The 24,061-nt window shown below is 47.4% G+C and overlaps 1 protein-coding gene across 6 annotated transcripts in view; it reads right to left on the minus strand.

Moving 5' to 3' along the window:
- Positions 1–24,061, minus strand: part of Ano10 (anoctamin 10) — a 118,571-nt gene that overhangs the window by 15,418 nt on the left and 79,092 nt on the right. For 4 of the 6 annotated variants that reach the window (NM_001271873.1, NM_133979.3, XM_030243941.1 and 1 more), the window contains exon 12: positions 10,480–10,596. In NM_001271873.1, coding sequence (NP_001258802.1) covers positions 10,480–10,596 — 117 coding nt within the window. Of the gene's footprint in view, positions 1–10,047; positions 10,597–24,061 lie in introns of those variants that run through there. The other 2 variants (XM_011242928.3, XM_017313064.2) reach the window with 1 other exon arrangement.

A 24,061-nucleotide genomic window follows, 5' to 3' on the forward strand; every position in this document is an offset into this window, starting at 1 on the left:
GGAACCAGGGTGTGACAAAGAATGGTGGGACAGAGGGAAGAGCGGAGGTGGGACTAGAGGGAGGGAGGGAGAGAGGAAGAGAAGGGGTGGGGCACATACACGGAGGTGTCTGCATGGTGACTGAACCTGTGATTCTGTGGCTTCTACGTCACTTTGCTCATGAAAGGTTTCAAGACGAAGAAAAATGTTAAATAAAAATCATAATATTCAAGTGGGTGGACTAATTTTTGTTTCGTCTTAAAGACTTCCTCTAATGACATGCACTGTTTGAGTCCAGGGATAAAAGAGAGCTGTGACACAAACCCAAGGCTGCGGACACTCTGGGCCTAAGTGAGCAGTTGTGCTCTTCACGTCTTTAAGAAGAAATGCCCCACAGTCAATTCTCCTTTTCTTGTGTGTGTTAAAGATCCAGGTTCCCAGCTGAATTCTGGAATGAGGGGCTTTCCCCTTCCTCTGTACCCTCAATTCTCTGTCCCCCTCCATTTTCTCTTCTTTCTTTACACAAGTACTCACTCTTCAGCCTAGATTGGCATGGAACTCACTATGTAATTCAAGCTAGCCTGGAACTTGTAGCCATCCTCCTGCCTCTGCCTCTGGAGTACCTGTCTTTGAGCTCTGCCATTTAAAAAGGCCCCTAAGCAGTTCATGCTTCTCTGAAGAACACGAACACGGAATTACAGACAGTGGCTCTTGAGCCCCAGGAAGAATCCTATTTTCACGGAAGCTGCTCCAGCTTCCTTCCAACGGCCCTGGGTGGCCCTGGGTGGCATGGGGCTTTGTTCCCAGGCTGAGTCTTCAAAAGTGTTGTGGTTCTTGCTGACTCAGTGCACAGACACAGCTACTGCATTCTGAGAGCCAGAGCATGCAGGTGCCTTCACTTCCCATACCCAACACATTTATTTGCAAAACACTTGAGCCAGAACTAACTGTGGCCATGTTTTTGGAGGCAGTGTTTAAAATGCTGGGGACCCCAATCCACGGATATGAGTTTGAAACAATGTCATGCTGCTACACGGAGTCAACAGCACAGGAGAACTGTGTCCTGCGCACAGCCTGTGGCGGGCGAGGATGAGCGATGCACGGCACTGATGGGCTTACACAGTCTGGAAACCTTTTCTTTATCCTTCCTTACTGCAAAGTCAAGATGCTAATTCCACAACATTCCAAATCCCATCCCCTGCTTTGGAAACAGGGTGCCTACAGAATGGTGCTGGATGCCACTCCTGTGACCACCTCTGGGTCATCCCAACCCACAATTCATATAGCCATGAGGGTTCTTCAGAGATCATCTGGCCAATTCCAAGGTAATATGACTTGTTAAGTTTTTATGTCTCTTACACACACACCATAGTGCAGAGCTGACCCAGTCCTCAGAGTCACAAGCTTAGAAATGCTCCCAGAACCCCTTGACCTAGGGATGCTGCCAAATTAAATGCAGGTGTTCTTCGCCAGCTGCCCAGATGCTGACTCTTAGCACAGACCTGGAATCTCCCTGGAGAACAGGACGGGGTTATCTCATCATTTTGGGGGAGGCTCACCTCACCAGGTCAAGGGGAAGGAGGTCATCCCAGATATGCCCTTGTGCCTCACTTTTCATTCATAACTGGAGGATTCTTTGAAGGAAGAAGCCACTGCTCCTCTTTCTACTTCCTGCTGCGTCTCTTAACTTCCTAGGGTCCATTTACATTTGGGATCCTATAGCACAGCAACACTTAGAAGTGAATTAGGCCAGGAGAGGCTGTGCACACACAGACCCAGCTACTTTTCAGCTACTTATGGGCTGCAGCTCAAAGATCTCAAGTCAGAAGCCAGCATAGGCAATTTAGCAAGATCCTATCTCAAGATGAAGTGATAAGGCTCTGTGAATCTCTGTGGTAGCAGTTCCATCCCTGGCACCACAGGACCATGCACATACATGTATATACATGTACACGCACACACATGCACACACATATGAAGAAGAGTGCTTTCTCTTGAGAACAGTCATTAAGATCCAGAGTGGGCTGAACCATGAGGAAGAGCAGGGCTGGTTGGCTCTGTCTTCACTTTGCCTGCTGTTACCAGGAAAAAGGCCTACATACATACATTAACAGACACATAAGTAAATAAGTGCAAAAAAAGTTTTGTACAGTTCACACTTGAAAAAAGTCAACACATTAGTTCCGTACCCCCATCCCTTCCAAAAGTAATCTAGTTTTACTCTGTCTCGAATCAAAACAATCTCTACCCCGTGTGAGAGCAGACAGGGCGGGAGCTGCCTCTCAGGCATGTGCCAGTTTGCTTTCTGTCGTTGTCAGGAAACCCAGACTTGCAAATTAGCAATATGCCTATCAGTTTTTGCCAAGACAACAAAGACAGACAAGTGAATGTTCCTGCAGGAGGGAGGCTCAGGCACCTGAGTGGGGGTGGACAGCCTCTAGACAGCCACCCACTTTTCAAAACACACACAGGAGGCCATGCCTTTCCCCAACACAGGCCTGGGGTCAAGATCTACCTTAGAGAGTGACTGTTTCCTGGCAGAACTTCCCTGAGGGCTCTAAGTGGAGAGCCAGCAAGAAAGTAGGACCAAACCACCTCCCAGGTGACCAGGAGGCAATGGCTTTCTCTCCATCGCCTTTGAAACCGGGAACAACATTGAGGAGGATTTTTGGGGTGCGGGGGGGGAGGAGGATGGGCTGCTGCAGCCTACACACAGGAAATGGTCCGGGTTTCTGATGTTTGCTCTCCCATGGTCTCACTCACTTCCTGTTCTCTGTCAGTGTTATTTCCCAGAGCACCTGGTCACCTGTCCAGGAACCTTGTCACAGTGAAACAGCCTGAATCTTACCTCATGATCATTCCAGAAACCACAGGATCAGAATCACCCAGCTCCAGGACCCTAGCCTCACCAGAACAACTCATCAGCCACTCGCAACCCAGTCTAGGGAGGGGAATATGTGGATTCATACAACAGACAGGTTACTTCAAACATCCACTTCGTATACTTTATAGGCAGAACTTTATTTGCCTATAAAGCTAGTTATTGCTCCTGTAATCCCAGTGCTCAGGGGCTGAAACAGGAGATGTAAAGACAAGGCCAGCCTGGGCTACAGAATTAAGACCCTGTCTTTAAACAAATAAAATATCGTAGAATGAAATAAAGGTTGGAATGAGACTTGGCAGGTCTGTATGTGCAGGCCCTGTGAGGACTGCCTGAGATGAACTGCTGGAGCATAACCTATAGAGACACTGACTGGACTGTAAATCCCAGGTGTTATCATATTTCAGCAGCGAACAATTCTTGGTTCTGACTAGTGTATAGCACAAAGAGGTAGAGGCGGGCTCCAGGGGTGGGTCAACAGTGACAGTGTCGTCTAAGTCCCAAGAACTGTACTGGATGGAGGCCAGGGACTCAGGTGGCCCAGAGTGGTGGAGAAAACATCAGGGATCCCGTCGCCTCTTGACTCCAGGGAGGAGGCCCAGCCTCTGGTAGGATGTCCGCTGGCCCTGTGATCAGTGACTCTTTATTTATGCTTCTGTGGCGTCCCTGCCCACTGTGAGTCTCTGGTTCTGTGTATTCAGATAATGCAGCAATGATGGCATGTCTTTATGTAATCTTTATGAAAATTATGAAGGGAGCTAAGAGAACAGAGGCCCTCAGAGCCAGAGGCCTGGGGTGGGTGTTTGATTTTAGACAAACCTTTCTGTGTTAATTACAAAGAGAAAGAACCTCAGTCTACCTACTGTCCAGCTTCGTCAACAGCTAACTTGGGCAAAACTTGGGCCTTGGATCACCCAACTAGCCTCTTTTTCTGGATTGCTGGTGCATAACACGTCACTTCAAAATTCAGTGGCTTACCAAATCACTATCTCACACTTAAGGTGGGTCAGGAATTTGGAAGTGGCTGGGCAGCTTTGGTTGGAGCAGAGCTTCTGAGAAGCCTCAGAGTGGAGTCAGACTGCAGCCTCCAAGCTGGCCTGAGGCTGAGGGGGGAACTGCAGCTCAATACACCCTCTTGCAATCTGCTTTCTAAGTGAAGTTTTTTGGAACAGAGCCGTTCTTTTCTGTTGACAAACTGTCTACAGAACTCAGTACTTGTGACAGGGAGTACACGGCCGTACTTGTACACAGTACCTGTGGCAGAGTACACAATTGGGACTGTTTACTATCTGTTCTTTACAGAGAAAAAGTTGCCAAGTCCTGGTGCAGAGAATCTGAGCCGCTCAGTGGTGTTGGCAGCAGGCCATGTTCCTTGTCATGTGGGGCTCTCTGCTGCTACCTGAGTGTCCTTATGACCTGGCAGCTATCTCTTCCCAAGAGCCAGTGATTCAGGAGCCAGGAAGCCAGAGGCTTTGTCTTTATAACCTAGCCTAGAAGAGACATGCCATCATGGCTGCAGTATTGTTCTGGGTACACAGAACCACAGGGACACAGAGATTCTACAAAGGTATAAATGCTGGCAGGCACAGACCACTGGAGTCCCTCTTGCAACTGACAAGCACAGGCACACGTGTTCTTACACAGTAAACGCAGGGGCTGAGCAGGATCATGCAGCAGGGCTATTCTGCTCTTAACACTTGCCACTCCTGCAATGTAGATAATGTTTGACCTACTTCATGCTTAAACTTCAACCATCATATATGGTCCAAGCAACTCAGGGTCAGTGAAGGATTGGCTCCAGGGACCCAGAGTCCTTGCACAAATAACCCAGCATCTGACCCACACACCCTCCCTTAGTCAACTGCCAGTACCTACTGCTGTGTGAACAGTACAGCTTAGGGAGCAATGCCCGGGGGCAGAGTCAACCCATGGACACAGGGGCCTAACTGAATATCTTTGGGGAGAAGTTTTAACTACCTGCGTTTTCATTTTGCATTACAATATTGCTATTTATGTTTCAGAACCATTATTAGTATTATTATTTCCTATTAATTAGGTGGTATTTAAAATAATTGTTGAATTCAAACATTCCCTGTGTTCTGCTTTCTAATCTTGAGAGAAAGAGATGAGCAAACGTGCAGTTCCTAGAGATTTCTCTAGAACCCCATGTTCCCTAGTCTTGCAACCACTTCATTTGTTACAATCCCTTGTCTATGGTAGCACATGTCATATCTCTGAGACCCCCAGGCAATGTAAGTCAGTAGGAAAAACAGCATAGCTTATTCTGTTTTAAAGGATCCCCAATCTTAGCAATTAAAAGTTTAAGAATGTGTTTTTCACAGGGTGTGTCTCAACAGAGCCCGTCTATAACCCCAGCCGGCCTTGGCTGCTGAGGCAGCCGAATGGTGAACTGGTGACAGCACACTGAGAGCCTTGTCTGCAACAACAATGAGGTGTGTCCTATGCATGATGAGCATTCAGTAGTGGCTACTTACATCCAATATGCAGATACAATGAATAGAGGGAATTCACAAGTCAAGGACTAGCAGTTGATGCTTTAAAAACATATGCAGGCTGGGCTTTGACCCGGCTGCTCGTCACTCAGTGCCCCTCCTCCGACTATAACACAGCCTATGTCTGGAGTAATTCTTCCCCAGGAAGCTCCAAGCTCAACAGCTACAGGAAACCATCTCTCAACTGATGATGCCAATGGTACATCTTTTCCTTGAATAATTTCTTTTTTACCATCATAAAACACATGTATCAAAGCTTTCCACCTCTGCCACGCTTCTTACATCTGGTGGGGAAACAAGATGTACAGACTTTAAAGTTTGTTAGAAAACAGATGAGGTCAGTGGCAACCAACAGACTGCTCCCTGGGGAAAGCAGCTACATTTGAAGGACTCACATGCTTTAAAGACTTCTCTGGAGAGAATGGAAAATACAGAGCGAACGGTGGCCTGGCAGGATTTGCCAGGTTTTAGCACAAGGGCTAAGCACTCTATCTGGCTTACTTTGCGGTTACACTACAGACTTAGTAAGCTTTCCTTATTACTGATGGGGGAAGAAAATCTGAGTTTTACCAAGCCAGGACTGGGGTCCGTCTGAAGGGCTCCCCAGCACATTCCTTCCCCCAGCAATCCCAGGAAGGCACATGACTTGTCTCCATTTTTGCCTGTGTGTCTATTTTAAGACTCTCACTTTGTCCAAGGACATCATTTGTCATTTATTTAATACACTGGCTTCTGAGCTATGTGCGAGTCAACAAAGTCTGAGGTATTTATCCAGAGACTACTTTATGCTAGGCTTTGTACCGTGTAGGACACTACCTGGACCTAGGAACGTAACAGCTCACAGAGGAGACAAAAGCCTGACCAAGGACAGTGGCCCCATTACACAGTGGCAGGAGACCCCAAGTGAGAAAAGGGCAGCAGAGGAATGGATGAGGTGCCAGGAGCCAACATCTACCAGAGCAGACATCTCCTCCTCCCTTCCTCTCCCCCATCCCCCACTCTCTTTACACAGAAGTTAGGGGCTGCGGGAGGGGACATCAAGCGTCCTGCTCCATCATCACTTCTCTCTGCCTTACCTCCTTCAGGCAATGCTTCCCATTGAACCTGGAGCTAGGGTGGCAGCCAGGGAGCCTCAGTGAGTCTCCAGTATGTCCACACAGCGCTGGGAATACAAGCCTGACATGGCCACATAGGGTCTTTTGCTTCTGTGGGTACTTGGATATGAATTCAGGTCACTAGCATAGCAAGCCCTCTCACCCACTGAGCTGTCTCTCCAGCCACCTGTGAGGACGTTTATCATGCTGGCTGCGCAGGCTCCCAAAAGATGTACTGAAGAAGCTAAGGCAGAAAAATCTAGAAGGTTAACTCCTTAGCTGAGACAAAGCTACTGTGGGAGAAATGGCCTAGGAATGGCTAACAGATCCCACGCAGAGGCCTCTGGGAGTCACCCATGGGGGGTGGGGGTGGGGCTTTTACTCATGTGCAGCTCATACTCTCCTCAGGATACATCAGCTGCCACAGTCAACACCTAGAATTTCCAACTGTGGAGGACCATGGAGACAGGGGGTGTTGCTTCCAAGGGGACAGGGGATGTTGCTTCCAAGGCACAATTCTTCTTGCCTCTGTTGGCTAGTTTTATGTCAGGCTGATAAAACCTGCAGTGACCTGAGAAGAGGGAACCTCAAATGAGAAAATGCCCCACCAGGTTGCCCTGTGGGCAGAGCTGTGGTGCACTTTATGGCCGATGATTACTTACGGCGGGCCCAGCTCAATATGGATGGTGCCACCTCCGGGCTATTGGTCCTGAGTGCTACAGAAAGCAGGCTGGGTCGCCCTTAGCAACAAGCCAGTGGGCAACAATCATCCACGGCCCCTGCCTTGACTTTTGTCAGCAATGGAGCTTGACCTGAGAGTTGTAAACTGAAATAAACTTCTTCCCCAAGTTGTTTACAGTCAGAGTGGTTGATTGTGGCAATCGGAACTCTGAGACCCCACCCAGAAGCAGTTGTCATACAAGGTGCTCAGGTGAAAGGAGGTCCTTGTTCCCACTTAGCATCCCTGTCTCCCCTCCGCACACTGTCCCAGTACATCCTCATCATGACCTTACGGCCTGTGTGGTAGACAAGCTGTGTGACCCAGGAGAAGAGGGATAGGATGACTCAGAGGCCAGGCTCTCTCCCCAGAGTGCTATCCCAGCTAGACAGGCAGTGCTGGTGAGTGCTGAGCACCAACCCTCTGGGTAACAATCCTGTACTGATTTGGGCCCTTGTCTTGTTCTTTGAGCTGATTTCAGTGGCTACTATCTTTCTGGGAGGCTCTAGGCTTCTGTCCTTGCTCCCTGGCTCACATATATGCTCTGGACTTAGCAGCTAGGCTGCCTGGAGTAGCTAGCTAAGTGGCTACTGACTTCTCTGGGATGGGTACTAGACTCCAGTTACCAAATGGTTCTTGGATAGTCCCTTCTGTTTAATTGGATCTTTTAAAAATGACCGGATACCAAGTAAGCCAATTTATAAAGAAACACAGGCATCCGCCCAAGTTCTTCCTAAAGGTCTCAATTGAGCTGAGTAATTTCAAACGCCCTTTGCAAAGCAAATGAGTCTACCTGCCTGCTCTTCCATACACATCTAGCTTGCCGGTGTGCTTAGGAATGCCCGTTTCCCACTGTGAGGGGCTGCGCTCTGCTTCTAGCACTTCCTTCCAAGTTCACTGCAGAACAGTTTGTCCCTGGGAGGTTCAACAGAGGGTGCTGAGCGCCTCCCGCTGGCCAGACCCAGGCCTCCAAGTCAGGATTTATGGTATGCTGGTTAAAAGGCCAACCCCATTCAGAGTGCAAGCCATCTCCTGACAGGCTTAGTGGCAGAGACTGCCTAAGCTCAACTGTGCCTGGCTCTGGGATGGGAACAGAGGAGGAGGCAGGGCAACAAGAGGCTTTAACATGTGACCAGAAGCCTCTCTCTCTATGGCAAAGGGCGGAGCAGGGAGTTGAGGCCACAGTTAGTTACAAGTCAGGGTGGAACACCAAGCTAAAGAAGGCAGAAAACACAAGCCCTGGGAAAGGCACTTGCCAGTGGAGGTGTGGAGAGGCACAAGCAGGGTGGTCTGACCTTCCAGGATATCTCCTTCTCCAGCAGTGAGGCTCAGTGGGAGGGTGAGGAGGAGCTGAGCTTTCCCCACGTTTGTTCCTGCATATTTGACTGACAGAGTTTCCCCAAGACTAAATACCGTTTCTTTTTCTATTTTCAGGTGAGGTGGGGGGGCACATGTGTATATGTGCGTGTGTGGGTCTGGCTGTGTGGGTGTGTTTGTGGGATTGTGGGAATGTGCAGAGGCCCAAAGCTAATGTTGGGAATCACCCTCTCTCCTATTCACTGAGGCAGGCAGAATCTCCCAGTCAACCCCACGCTCCCTTGCTACAGTCCATCCATCTATGGCCAGCTTGCTCTGTAGATGGAGAGGCAGGCAGGACCTCCCAGTCAACCCCACGCTCCCTTGCTACAGTCCATCCATCTATGGCCAGCTTGCTCTGCAGATGGAGAGGCAGGCAGGACCTCCCAGTCAACCCCATGCTCCCTTGCTACAGTCCATCCAGCTTACAGGCCCAGCTTGCTCTGCAGATGGATGCCTATCTCTGCTTTCTGAAGCTGGAATTGCAGGCCAGTTGCCTGTGGGTGCTGGAGTCGGAACTCTGGTCCTCATGCTTTAACTACTGAGCATCTCCCTAGCCTAAGAGAGAATTTTCTAATTCTAAGATACCTTAAAAATACTTTGCATACAGATTATCCATGCTATATTAATAAGTTACCATCTAAAGACTTTATGTTATAATTTTTCTGTATATGAAAATTTTCCAATAACATTTAAACTGCTTATTTTTGCATGGAAGAAAACATTATTTTATATAGAACTTATATGCCACCTCCTTACCTTTTTGGGGGGGAGGGGTTCATTATGCTATAGTCCTGGCTGCCTTAGAACTTCATACATAGTCCAGAATGGCCTAAAGCTCACAGAAACCCACCTGCCATGACAGTAACTACCGTATGGACTTTACGTGTGTAACCCCCTCTGTCTGCAGACGTGGTATGTCTGCCTCTTTTAGTATGTGACTGTTTTAGTTCTCTGAGCTACATTCTCCACCACAGGGCTGTTTCACTGTGGAGCACTAGGAGCTTGACCAAGGCTCAGGACCTATTTCTCTAGCAAATCCCAAAACTGAGTCTTGCCATCTACCATGGTACAGTGAGACCAGCTGACTGGAGACCAGGTTCTCTTGTCTCCTCTTTTGGGTTGAACCCCCACATCCAACCACAGTTCTCTCCTAACATGGGGGAGGTCTCCATCTGTAACACTGCCCTGAGAACCCTTACTTCTTAGAGGGTCAGCTAGGGTGGATTCTTTTCATGATTCCCCTCTAGTTCCCTAAGTACTGTGTAGTGCAGGGGGTGTTGGACCTGAAGTTGGTCCCCAAGAAGACACTGCCCAATCCACTGCCTCCATTGTGTTGTTGCTTAAATTGACACATGGAGGTAACCACTCTGAGCATCTAGAAACTCACTGACTTCTAGTTGTTCTCCTCACAGGCAGAAAATCACCAGTGGTGAATCCTACTGAGGGTAAACTCTCCCCCCTATTCATCCTCATTCATTCTCATTCTCTCTCTCTCTCTCTCTCTCTCTCTCTCTCTCTCTCTCTCTCTCTCTCTCTCTCTCTCTCTCTCTCCCCCCTTTCATCTGGTAGAACAAGGAAACAATCTTCACAGCACTCTTTAAGGCTCTGCCCACAGGTCTCCAGTCTCTCTGTAAGAGACTATTTGGAATCCTGCTCACTGGCCTCTCCTCCCCAGTGCTTCTATATAAGGCATGGTTAGAACATGGTGGGGGTGGCTCTGCAGTGATTCTTAGAAACCTGTATTTATCATTTCCCATTGCTTAGCTATTCTACTTGCTTAGCCTCACCCTTGGTGACATTACTGATCTGGGTTGGGCTATCCCATCTCCTTTGTGTTCATTTAACTGACAAGTCCATGCTAAAGGAGACGCAGTGACTTGGCGCCTGTGCTAGAGGAATATAGTCCAGCAGTGTCTCCAGGCACACTGCTCTTACCTGTTGCTTGAGTGCCTCCAAAGATTCGAATTCCAATCTGGCCAGTTTCTGTTGGATGTGCCGTGGTTTATCAGGGATGGCAAATGCGAGTATGAACTTCAGAGCCAAGAGTGCATGCTGCAAAGAGAAAGACCTCATGTTGAGAGTTTTACCCACCTGTTGCCAGCAGAGAAGTTAGATCCTAAAGGATGCTGGACTCTTTCTGTTAACTTTAGGGACTACTGAGTTAGTGGCCTCTGACATATCATAGACTAATCAGGCCAGGAGTTGTTATGGTCCATCAAAACCATTACTGGCCGATTTTGTTTTACTATTTGAAAATAAGTTCTTGTCATAAACTGATACCATGTGCACTCTTGGTGCTTTGTAGAAAAGTAAAGCTTGCTCCAAGGTCTTCCACAAAATGTTTGACCTGTGCATTGGTGAGCAATATGCCTGGTGCTCCAGCATTCTTTACCATCTCCATTCTCTGCCCACCACCACCCAACTGTACCACAGCTGGAGTCATAGCCAGCATGAATGCTCAGAGTCTCTACACCCATGAGGTGTCTGGTGTGGCTTCTTTCATGACATGACCATTGTTAAAATTTGCTTGCCTGAACCTGACACTGCTCTCTCCACACACAGCAGTTAAGGACACAAACTCCTTGTACCCTTTCAGACTACGCTTAACAACTGCCCTTCTTCTCTAGCATCTTCAATGCCGCATAATATGACATGAGATTTACGATCAGGCAGAGAGCATTGCCTCTACTGAATCCCATAGAGGCACAGCCCCAACCTAAAAGACTTTCTCCAAACCCATGATTGTCTGGGGTCTTACGAAGAGGTTCAACATCCTCAGATATCTGAACCACCAAAGAACAAACATGGGGCAGGGGAGAGTGTGAGTGACAGAGGACATCAAAAGGTGGAAATCTTTAAAGGTTAAGAAAAATTAGAGGTAGTAAGGAAGCTAAAGAGAAACAAACAGCTTAAGTTACACTACTGTTGGCAGGAATAAAGATAGCTGGAGGAAAATAAAATGAATTCTTTAGAGGAGAAATAAACAATGTCTCCTGGGAGAAGGGGGTAGGCACAGAAGTCAGCATTGTGCTAGATTTGAGCATGCTGTAACCAGAAGACCTAGAAATTAGCAGCTCCCAGCCAGACTCACATTAACAGTGATATGGAGTGACCAGATTTTGGAGTATGTAATGGCCTTGACCTTGGGAACACTGGCAGATGCTTAGGCAAACAGAAGCTAAAACAGCCCTGGTCAGATGTTTTCATGTGCTGTATGTGAGTTAAGACCCTGGCTATCACCTACAAAGGATAAAACAACAGTGAGGAGGAGCTGGGCTGTACCCTTATCCTGTTAGTGATAAGGAGAAAAAAACCTCATCCTAGTGTTACCTGAGAAACAACCTAGTGTATGAAAAGGAACCTTCTGCGGTTTGCTGCTGGAGCCACCACCCCTACCCCCACCCATTCTCACCTAACAAACCTGCACCCTTGTTTGTGCCCCCTGGAGTCTTGGTAGGAATGGGTTTAAGTAACAAAACAAAACAAAACAAAACAAAACAAAGTTCCTCAGGCCTGGCTTCCCTCAGGTGCAGAGCATCTGGAAGGGACATCAGCCTGCCCATATCTTTAGCCTTGTCAGCACACACACCTTTTATAAGGGACAAAGCCAGGGCTGCACAGAGAAACCCTGTCTCAAAAAACAAACAAACAAACAAACAAATAAAAAAAAGGATTATTCTCTGCCAAGCACCTTGCCTTACCTGATCAAGACTCTCCATTTGCCCAGAAAACAACTTACAGCTCAGAGAAGCTGGACTCCAGAAGGAAGAGCCCTGGACTGTGGTAACCTGGCTGGACTGCCGCTTGGCTAACAGCCTCCAGCCCCACTTCATTCCCAACACCAGCACCACAGATGCTGTCTTGTCTACTGACAAGGAAAGCTGCTAAGGAGCAGGGCACACATTTGAGGAGAAGGGTGGAAGGAACCTGCCCGTGGGAAGGAAGCACTTTGTGCGCCATGACTGCCATTTTTCATCAGCAGAATCCCCTGTTCTTAAGTTTGGTGCTTTGTTTTTAGAGACGAAGTTTTATTATACAGCCAGACTGGCCTCAAATTCATGAACCTCCTGCTGCCAAGTCTCAAGGGCTGTGGTGACTGCACCACACCAGACTCCAGAAACATTTTCTTAAAAGTAAAACTGATAAAATTATATAATAAAGAAAGGAAATAGAGAAGAAAAGGTGTGCGTGGGGTTCAGGTGGAAAAATCTAAAACTAACACACAGGACATGTGTTCAACACAATGGTCTGCTTTACGCAGTGGTTAAGGTGGCAGGGGCAGAAAGACAGTGACCATAGGAAATCAGCTCTGAGTTCAACACCTCTGAGGCAGTCATCTCTGCGGACCGGACCACTGGCTAGCAGGTCGTGCTGTCACTGCAGGGATGGGGAGCCTTGGGAGCCTCCAGTTCGGTGCACAGGGAGAGGAGCCATTTTATTCTGTGAAAACTAGAACATCCTGGTGTGTTTCCCAGCAGCCTATGCCCAGCCCCTTGGCTTCTGAAACAAAGTGAAAATCAGAACTGAATTCCTGGGATCCTGAGAAGGGAAGTTGACTCCTACAGGGCTAGCTATGTGTGCAGCAGCCTCAATCCAACACAAGAAACTTCTCAGAAAAATAAGAACCCTCTGATCAGTAGAAAATGTGCTGCACAAATGCTCATTTATAACAACAACTCACGGGAAGGGCTCGAACACAACACCAGCAGCAACAGCGAGTTTCCACTCGTCACTCTCTCTTTACCCATTGGTAATATTTTGTAGTTCTTTTTATATTTTAAATTCTTTAGATTTATTTTATATGTATAAATGTTTTTGCCTGCATAAGTGTATGTACACCATAAAGGGCCTGCCCTCAGAGGTCAGTAGAGGGCGCCAAATACCCTGAAACTAGAATTTTCAGATAGTCATGAGGCCCCACGTGGGTGCTGAGAACTGAATGAACCCAGATTCCCTGCAAGAGCAGCCAGTGCTCTTAACTGCTGGGCTGTCTCTCTAGCCCTGGCTTTTATCTTTGAAATTTTACTCCTCTGTACCCCCCATCCAAACTCCTGTCGTCATTCCCTGCTTATGCTCCTGTAAGTTAAGTCCCATAAACTCTCAGGCTCATCTAAAGACATGGGTGGAACTGTTCCTCTAGCTGGTGTCCCATCTCCTGTGAGTGAAAAGGCATTTGTTCACACCTCCCCAAAGAAAGCAGGGTAGGGGCAAAGGACAGGGCATAAGGGCCCGGGGGCAGGGCAGGGACCAGAGGGCAGAGGGCAAGGGCAGGGCAGGGGCCAGGGGAACACAGGAGAGAGGGGGTAAGAGGTGGGAGGGAGTGGACAGAGGGGATAAGAGACAGAGGGCAGGGCAGCTCCGGTGACCCAACACACAGCGCTCTTCAAGCTCTCTGCTCTTGACACACCAAACAGGCACACAGACAGAGACAGGGACTCCCTGCCATCTCAAGTGCCCTGGGCCTCTGCACAGCTGTTTGTACTATTTCTGACAAGAAGCAGGTCTTGAGTGAGGATCTGGGCATAAAAGGTTAGCAGAATGAAGAAATAAAGACATCCCAGGAGACGAGCGTGCAGAAATGGTTAGGAGAGCCAACAGTGAGCTACTGAGTGGACACCATCAAACATCAGAACCCTCTCCTGCTCTCTCTGCCCCCACAGCTCATTCAACAACTGCTTAGGTGGGAGATATCAATCAGAATAAAGGTGAGAAGAGGCTAGTTTAAAGGCCCTGGAACCTAGAGCATCCCACCCATCCCTGGGATGAGAAAGTCGTTCAGGCTTTGGCAGAGCTGTGCTAATTCAGAGCTCTTCCTAAGCAGGGTAAAGCTGGTGTCTGTCCAGACCCACACCTCAGGCTCAAAGCAGCTTCCAGGCCAGCCGCTGGGGGATGGGTAGGAAGATTGTTTTACTTGGCACACGCTTTGTGTTATCAACAGTCGTCTGGTCATTTGACAAGTTAAAAGGAATCAAGTAACTGTGCTGAGATGCTCTGCAAGGGCTGGATGCAAAGCAAACATGAAGACCATGCTTTCTGCTCACTGGACAGACGTCATTTACTTTTAAATGAACCCCCAAGATGTCAGTCACAGGGCGCTGGGGTGCTGCTGGGCCCCACGAATGAGCAGCTCCACAGCAAGGAAAGGACCCAAAGGCTGGCTCTTTGCCTGACTCAGAATGCTGTTAAAGCCTGGACTCTGTGCATCCCGGAAGGCCCATGGGCTGAAGGCTCTTTCCAGTCTGGCATGACTGCGAGGTAATAGGAAGATGGGTGAGCAAATCTCCACACACCTGCCACCATAATGGGCACCCCTGTCCCGTAGCAGCAGGGCCATTTGACCATGGCCAGAGATCTCCGAAACTCTGATCCAGAATAAATCTTTGATCTCCAGTGTTTTGTTACATTGACAAAAAGCCAAGTAGCATACTTGATGAATTTTGCAGGATGCAGTGTAGGATAGCCCAAGCTAGCTGGCCCGTCTCTTCCTTTAAACCTATACTGCTTCCATTAAAAGATGCACAGGGACAGTGAGCACCAGAAGGCTCTGGATGCTAAGGAGGTCTTGACAGTGCAATGGTAGGATTCCCTTCTGTGGGGTCAGCAGGGCTGCAGTCTGAGCCCTACTGGCAGGCTCTGTTCATAGGTGGTGGCACCCCTGTATCCCAGGATGGTTCTGTGACCACCTACCTCCTACTTTGATTTCTCTCTAGTTTTTTTTTTTTTTTCTTTCTCATTTACAAGCTGTAGCCACAAAGCCTATTGGTCCAGCAAATCTGTTGAGGATAACTTATCGCACCAAATCTCCAGTGCACAGATGGGGCAACACATGGCATTTCTTCTCCTTCCTTATTTCTGGGTAGTTTGGGCCAACATACACTAACAAGGCCGTGTGTGGCCCATGACTCCTGCGTCCCCCTCTTTACCAGGCTCCCTTTCTTGTGATATTGTCCCCCTTCACTCTCAGGACATGACCCAAAGCCTGGAAGCTCAGGGGAGCATGCAGGGAGATGCAGAGGTGGCAACCTGTCACATACAGCACATCTGCATGTCTGCTTCCAGAGATGAAGGCTTCCAAAGGCTTCTCACTCTCACCAAGTGGACAGTGACCACTGACCACAGGAAAGCACAGACTGGGGTACCACAGCACCTACACTCAGACATTCCCATAAGACACTGCAAATCTATGAATCTTCTTTTCCTCATGTGTCTGTCATTTCTGCATGGTGTATGGTAAGATACACATGTAGTCATCTGTGAGATCACTGTGTTAGCTGTCTTGTCAAATCCAACCCCTGCCTACCTTCAGCTCAGTTTGGGCCTCGGAATGTTAGTGACAGCAGTTTGCCTGTCATCTATCTTTCTGAAGTAAAATAGTATTGGGATGAATGCTTGTGTCCTTCAATTGCAACCTAATCATCAGGCCATGTGTGTTTACAGATAATCAAAGATAGTGGGCCAGGGACACAGCTCAGGATGCTTGCTCAACATGCTTGAAACCCTGGATTTGACCCCAAGTACTCCAAGAAAATGAGATGAAAAACCTCCTTATGAATTTCTGTGTAAGGAAGTGAATGTGTGAACTTGCTTATGTGTGTGTGTGTGTGTGTGCACATGTGTGTGCTTCTGTGTGTGTACATGTGAAAGATAACCTCAGTGTCTTCCTCAGACTCTGTCTACCTTTCTTTTCTGAGCTGTATAGCTCACTGGCCTGGAGCTTGCCAAGTAGGTGACACTGGCTGACAAGGGAGCCCCAAGGCTCTCCCCATCTCTACCTCTCCACTGCTGGCATGAAATGTGCACACCTGGCTTTTCCACATGTGCTACAGGGTTTGCTTTCAGATCCTTAAGCTTATAAGGTGTCTTAGTCAGGGTTTCTATCCCTGCACAAACATCATGACCAAGAAGCAAGTTGGAGAGGAAAGGTTTTATTCGGCTTACACTTCCATACTGCTGTTCATCACCAAAGGAAGTCAGGACTGGAACTCAAGCAGGTCAGGGAGCAGGAGCTGATGCAGAGGCCATGGAGGGATGTTCTTTACTGGCTTGCTTTCCCTGGCTTCCTCAGCCTGCTTTCTTATAGAACCAAGACTACCAGTCCAGAGATGGTCCCGCCCACAAGAGGCCTTTCCCCCTTGATCACTAATTGAGAAAATGCCTTACAGTTGGATCTCATGGAGGCACTTCCTCAACTGAAGCTCCTTTTTCTGTGATAACTCCAGCCTGTGTCAAGTTGACACAAAACTAGGCAGTACATAAGGCAAGCACTTTACCCACTTTACCGACTGAGCCATTTCCTAAGCCCACCCTGTGACAGTCTCAGGCTAACAGTGGGTATCTGCCTCACAGATGTTTATTTATTCACTTTTTTGTATCCCATACTGATCTTAGGTCCTGACACAAAAGTGAAAAAGATTCAGGAATTACAATGCCTGGCAGCACACAGGGACTGTGCGCTCTCCACTGTCTTTCGGGCACTGCTGTTCTCATGATAGCTTGGAGCACAGGGTGCTAACTCGTGGCACATGGACGAGGGAAAGCAAAGGGGTTGGGTTAACTTTTTAAAACCACTTAAATGCCTGCTATATGCTGAAGTAACGAATTTCTTTAAATAGAAATGGATGTGCATCACTTTGCTTGCTCTTCAGATACCTTAGCTGGCTCTCTCCCTGGCAGCCTGGCGCTCAGCAGGTGCAAGAAAGCCACCCACACCTGCAGAGTCATTAGTAGAAAAGGAAAAGGACAGTATAAAAATAGACTCACAGGTGCTGGGCTTTATAATTAATGGCAATTTCTACCACACTTCTGAATGTGATCTTTTAGATAAAGCATGGGTATTTTAAGGCTCCAAAAGCTTTAAAGCACACAGAGGTTTACCTTGAAGATGCTAGACGTCTGCTCACTGTGAGCATCTCTGCTCACAGCCACAAGGAAGTGCACAAGCCTGTGCCCAGATGCAAAATAGTGGAAACCGTGCTGCACTAAGATGGAAATGCACAACCCAAAGAATCAACAAATCCGACCTACAGAGGACACTGTACCATGATAAACTTGATACTGAGTGAAGAAGAACGAGCCATCCAGAGCCTCAAGCCTTGACAGTAGATACCCAACCTTCCCTAGAGAGAAAGGATGCACACTGCATGCACTAACATGGGTGCCCACAAAGGAAGAGAGAATGAATGAGAACCAGGCAAAGATGCCCGCACCATGGATAGAGGAGCAGGGCCAGTGGGATCAGCATACCTGAGGTGGTGTCTGTCTACCGGGGAGTAAATACAGCATTCTTGTGAATGAAACAGAAGAGCCAAGGCTTTCTAGTATATGTTACTTGTAAGTCTTGCTCAGAGCTGTCTATAACATACCATGATGAAGCACAAAACAGAGTATCACCATTTTGTAAACTTGACACGTGTTGCACCATCATTAACTTGATTTGTGGATGACATTTAACTAGGGTAAATTTAACTAGGAACTAAGGTAGGCTGCCAAAAGAGAAACTAGCTAGTGTAAAATCTAATGATGGATGTGGCTTTGATCACACTGAAATAATTCAGAGAGGAAAGGACATAAAGGTAGCTTAAAGAACGGAACTCAACACAAAGATTAATAGCACATGTCTGAGTTAGTTCAGATGAGCCCTCTCACTGCAGGAGTGTGCACATGTCTAACTGTAGGACAGATGTATGTTTTTCCATGTTCATCACATGTCCAGCAGAGTGTGTGTTTCACCATAAATAGATGTATATTTTCTGTGAGCCACAAGATCATCACACACTTCAAGGAGCTCAGTGCCATAAATTAAGCAAACAGCCTTATGGATTCAGAGGTCTAAATCTGAAACCCTGGCGGCCACAGTGGAAAGTTAGGAGAAGGAGCACATGGGAGAAGGATGGAATGCATCCATTGTTCCGAGCCTGCTACCTGTACGAGAGAAATAACATAACCGATGCCTGCCACCTGTGCTCCTTGTTATTTATGTGAGACTGAAATCCCCTAAATTCTGACCATGCTGACCTGCAATCCTCACCCAGAGATCCCATACAATGGAAACTATTACTAACACTCTGCAGATGCGTCTCCTGAAAGCAACTGAAATATACTGTAAGCCAAGTGACGTGTATTCCAGGAATGCAAAGCTGGTTTTACAGGAGAAAGTTGATATCACACAACACACTGTTCTCAGGAGACAAATGACATATTACATCCATATATGCAGAAGAGTTTTGACACGGAATACTCAACTCATTATGGAAACCCTCAGCAAACTACAAACAGAAGGAAATATTTTCAGTTTAAACAGCACATCTAGGTTGTAGCTTAGTGTCAGGGGAAAGAAGAGAAGCTAGAGGACCTGGGGAGATGGCTCAGTAGAGAAAGAAATTGCTGTGAGGACATGTGCAGATCTCCAGCACCCCATGGCTATGCATATCTTAACTCCAACACCTAAGGTGCAGGATGAAGCCTGGGCTTGCTGACTGACCCCAAGTCTAGCTACAACAGTGAGCTACAGGTTCCACGAGAGACCCTGCCTCCAAGACCAAGATAGAGAATGAAGGAGAAAGAGTTCTTTGTGTTGACTTTTGGCCTCCACATTCTCACACACAGAAGGGTGGACCCACAGACACACATGCACACACACAGGAGGGGGCACCCACAGACACACATGCACACACACAGGAGGGGGCACCCACAGACACACATGCACACACACAGGAGGGGGCACCCACAGACACACATGCACACACACAGGAGGGGGCACCCACAGACACACATGCACACACAGGAAAGTGTACCCACAGGCACACATGCACACACACAGGAGGGGGCACCCACAGACACACTTGCACACACACAGGAGGGGGCACCCACAGACACACATGCACACACACAGGAGGGGGCACCCACAGACACACTTGCACACACACAGGAGGGTGCACCCAGAGACACACATGCACACACAGGAAAGTGTACCCACAGGCACACATGCACACACACAGGAGGGGGCACCCACAGACACACTTGCACACACACAGGAGGGGGCACCCACAGACACACATGCACACACACAGGAGGGGGCACCCACAGACACACTTGCACACACACAGGAGGGGGCACCCACAGACACACATGCACACACACAGGAGGGGGAACCCACAGACACACTTGCACACACACAGGAGGGTGCACCCAGAGACACACATGCACACACAGGAAAGTGTACCCACAGGCACACATGCACACACACAGGAGGGGGCACCCACAGACACACTTGCACACACACAGGAGGGTGCACCCAGAGACACACATGCACACACAGGAAAGTGTACCCACAGACACACATGTACACACACAGGAGGGGGCACCCACAGACACACATGCACACACACAGGGTGCACCCAGAGACACACATGCACACACAGGAAAGTGTACCCACAAATACATACATAAAATATATACTAATACACACAAACCACCACCACCAATAACAAGCCCTTTACAGCTTAGTGCCATGTACAAATGGTAAAACACCTACTGCTTTTCCTTGACAACCAGGAACAAAGCACCAACATTCCACTAGAAGCTCTAGCCAGTGCAGCCAGTCAAGCAGAGGAAAGCTCTAGAGATCTACAGAAGGCGAGGCTGTGTGCATACGATATCTGTGCTTCACCCCATAGAGGCCACACTACTGTTGTTGACAGGCAGAGCCAGCAGAGTTGCGAATACAGAGTCAACACAAAAATAAAATCTTCTGCCAAACAATTAAAATAGAAAATCAATACATACTCATCTATGAGAAAGACTGCTGAATTTAGTACAAATACTATAGAAAAACTATATAGCCAAAGAAACGACTGAGTGGGCAAAGGTGCTTGCCACACTGCCATGCCAGCCTGGCCACTTGAGCGAGAGCCTCATATCTCACTGTGGAAGGAGAGCATTGGCTCCTGAAAGTTGTCCCTTCCTCGCGTGCATACTCACCCCTTCTTTTCCTCACACACGCACAGATACACAACTATAACAAAGTCAGATCTATAAAATACTGCCGTGGAGGTAAGAGAGCCCTATGGAAAAAGGCACACATTTTTTTTTTTTGATTTGTCAATCATCTCCAAATGGAACTACTGAGCCAATGCAGTCCTAAAAGTATTTGAAGTAAAAGTAGCTATATTAATTCTAAAATTTATGAGAATCTGTACTAGGAAAACCATTGGAAAAAAATCAGAGTGTGTGAGGGTTAACACCCGTTGATATGAAAACCAAAGGCCACATTAATAATAATGTAAGAATCCGACTAATATGGTAGAATATGTCAGAAAGTTCTGCAGTTGGGGCTGGAGAGACTGCCCAGCGTACAGGGCAGTCTGCTGTGTAGGAACTGACAGAGACGAAGGCTAGCAAAGCCACCTCACTCTCACCAAGTGGACAGTGACCCCTGACCACAGGACAGCACAGGCTGGGGTACCACAGCTCCTACGCTCAGGCCTTGAGGACTCAGGTTTGGTTCCCACAACCACACTACGGCTAACAACTGTAGCTTGCAGTTCAGAGCATCCAACACCTTCTTCAGGCCTCTACAGACATGTATGCACACAATACACAGACGCACCATACACATAAAATAAATTAAAAACCTAAAAGAGAGAAAAAAGATATTTATATCATTGTGTCACACATACGCGGTTAGAAGAAAACATGACAAGGGATCAGTGACTACAAAGGGTGTCTTCAACCATGACAGAGAAATAGTCAGGTAAAACGCCCCAGCCCCCATCCCAGCTACAGGCAAAGTTAACAGGAAATGGCTCATAATAGGACTACCACCACTGTGAGGCTACAAGATCACGTTTTGGGGACTGTGGGGTAATCAGAAATTTCTAAAACAAGACATAATAAAACAATAACCACGCACAGAATGATGAGTTAAGGTTTACTAACAATTAAAACCTCATCTTGAAAACATAGCATCAAAGTCAGTAAGAATGTCCCACCACAGACTGGGGGTCATACCTGCGGTATCTGTCCTGCCACAGACTGGGGGACAAACCTGCAGTATCTGCTTTGACACTGGTCATGCTAACGGAACAGACAAGAACTCTCACACCTCAATTATGGAAAAAGAGTTTAAGGTGGCAATAATGTTTTAAAACAGTGTTCACAACATATAAAATGCTAGTGAGAATATAGAAAAGCATGCAACACCATTTGTCACCAGACTATGTAAGCTAAAGCCACAAGGTAAAGCCACAAGGAGAACCAGTACACACCTACACAAGGCTGAAAGCCAAACAAAGCAAAAGAAAATGATGAGCAAATACATTCAGGCAATGTTTGCAGCTTATGGCTCGCTTGACTGCTGGTGGACATGGCAAATGCTAAAGGCACTGTGGGAAGCAGTCTGGTAAGTGCTCACAGAGTGGAAGTTGTATTTACCATAACGATGGCAATGGTATTGTGAAGTGCCTACTCAAATGCAGATGTAAAGAGATGGACTGTACAGAGGAAAATTCTCTGCGGCCTCGCCTATGGTGACATGAGACAGAACATGTGAGATATTCCATATGGGATGAATGAATAAGACAATTGTGATTGTTCACACAATGTTATAGACTATTTAGAATAAACACAGTCACACTGATGGATTTCCAAAGCCTCATGATGAGTAAAAAAAAATCAGATATAAAGGCTATAAGTGCTGTTATTCCATTGATAAGAATGGTAGAACAGGGGATCATATTCTACAGCATTTAAAAATCAAACCAAACCATACTACCCAACAATGATAGCCTGTGTTCAGACTGTCAGGGGCAGGGGAAACTCCTGGAGTGATGAAATGCTCTAAATTTTCCTGTGGCCATGGCCATACCCATCAAACCAAACATTTAAAGTGGATTCTCTTCATTCTCTGTGAGTTATCATCCTGTTATAACTAGTAAAGATCTTGGGAAAACAGAAGGGTACAGTGAAACTCAACTCTTCTCATAACTCTGAGCCACACAACCATCAAATAGCTGGGATTACTAGGGTCAGAGGCAGAGGAAACCTAGAGATTTCCCATCAACATGACATCATGACACTCAAAGGAGAAACAGAGATACTTCCAGGTTCATCCAGAGATGGCATTGGTAGCTTGGTTCTTACCTGTGCTAAAGGAGGCTCAACAAAACTCTTAGGTCACATCTCAGCTTTGACTACACATCCTCCCAACCTGCAAGCTACTTTTCTTACAAAAGAGTTAACCGCTCTCTGTTTGGCCATAGTATGCACTGGGTTTTACAACACGTGCAGACACTGTGTGGTGCTTTAAAGCAGAGCAGGTTGTGCTGGTAGCAGGAAGATCTCAACAGTTCAAACAATGATCTATCTATTGCACAAGTTTGGTCCATAACTCCACTACTGCTCTGGTCACCATCATGTCCCAGGGTGGGTTCAGTGCTAGCCCACGGGCCCATCTTTGATCCAGATACTGGCCTGCTGCTGTGAGCTCTGGAAGATAGGAAGCTCTTCTTCAGGAACAGTTAGCGGAGCACACTGGGGAGGCAGAGGCTGCATGGAGGACCTGCACTGACGCTCGAACACAGGCAGACAGGAGGAGGATTTTAGGGTTCTGGAAACTTGTACAACTAAAAGCAGCTGGCAATATGTATGCCACAGCCTGACTTCTGTGCTGATGGGAAATTTCCTCTGCCAAATTAATTAGTCCATTACATTCCAACTCATCTTCCACAACATTTCAGGACACGGGCATGGTGCAGAGAAATCCCTGCCAAAGCACTTGCTGCAGTCTCTCTGCAGTCCCCACTCTCACCTCATTCTGGCTGTCTGGACTCCCCCTGGATTCACCTATTCAGCTGCTCTCAGGATTGCAGGCTTTCTCAAAGCTCTTCCAAATTCTCCCAATTCCTCCCGAAAAACAGACTTAGACCCACACAGTCTCAGAATCACACCATCTCAAGTTCACAGAAATGAGTGCCTAAAACCAGTTTTCTCTTAGTTACTTTTCTGTTGTTGTGATATAGACCATTTAAGTGAGGAAGTGTTTATTTTCATGGTGGGCAGCTCATGGTAGGCCAGCATGGTGGGGCTGCTCAAGCCACATCACAGCAAGCTCAGAAGCAGAGTGAAGCAAGCATCAGCCAGAGGACACACCCCTGGAGCCCCACACAGACTACTTCCTCCAGCATGGTACCACTTACTAAAGTTTCTACAACCTTCTCCAAATCATACCATGTGCTGTGGACCAGGCATTCAAAACAGTAGCTTGTGGGTATCATTTCATAGTTAACACATAACACAGTAAGCACTATTAATCTTCATTAACTGCAGTATCCAAAAGTTTTTACAAGCATTCACATGTAGGTTTATGTGGGGGGTTTTTGTGTGTGTACACATCTTAATCATAACCCAGGCTCTTTCCAGATCAGACTAGAAAGCTCCATGAAACCAAGAACTTGATGGTAACAGGTGCTGTACAGGAATATTCTCCTGCACAGATGAGCAATGAGTCAATGGTGGGGGT

The sequence above is a fragment of the Mus musculus genome, chromosome 9 (assembly GCF_000001635.26).
Source record: "Mus musculus strain C57BL/6J chromosome 9, GRCm38.p6 C57BL/6J".
Classification (NCBI taxonomy): domain Eukaryota; kingdom Metazoa; phylum Chordata; class Mammalia; order Rodentia; family Muridae; genus Mus; species Mus musculus.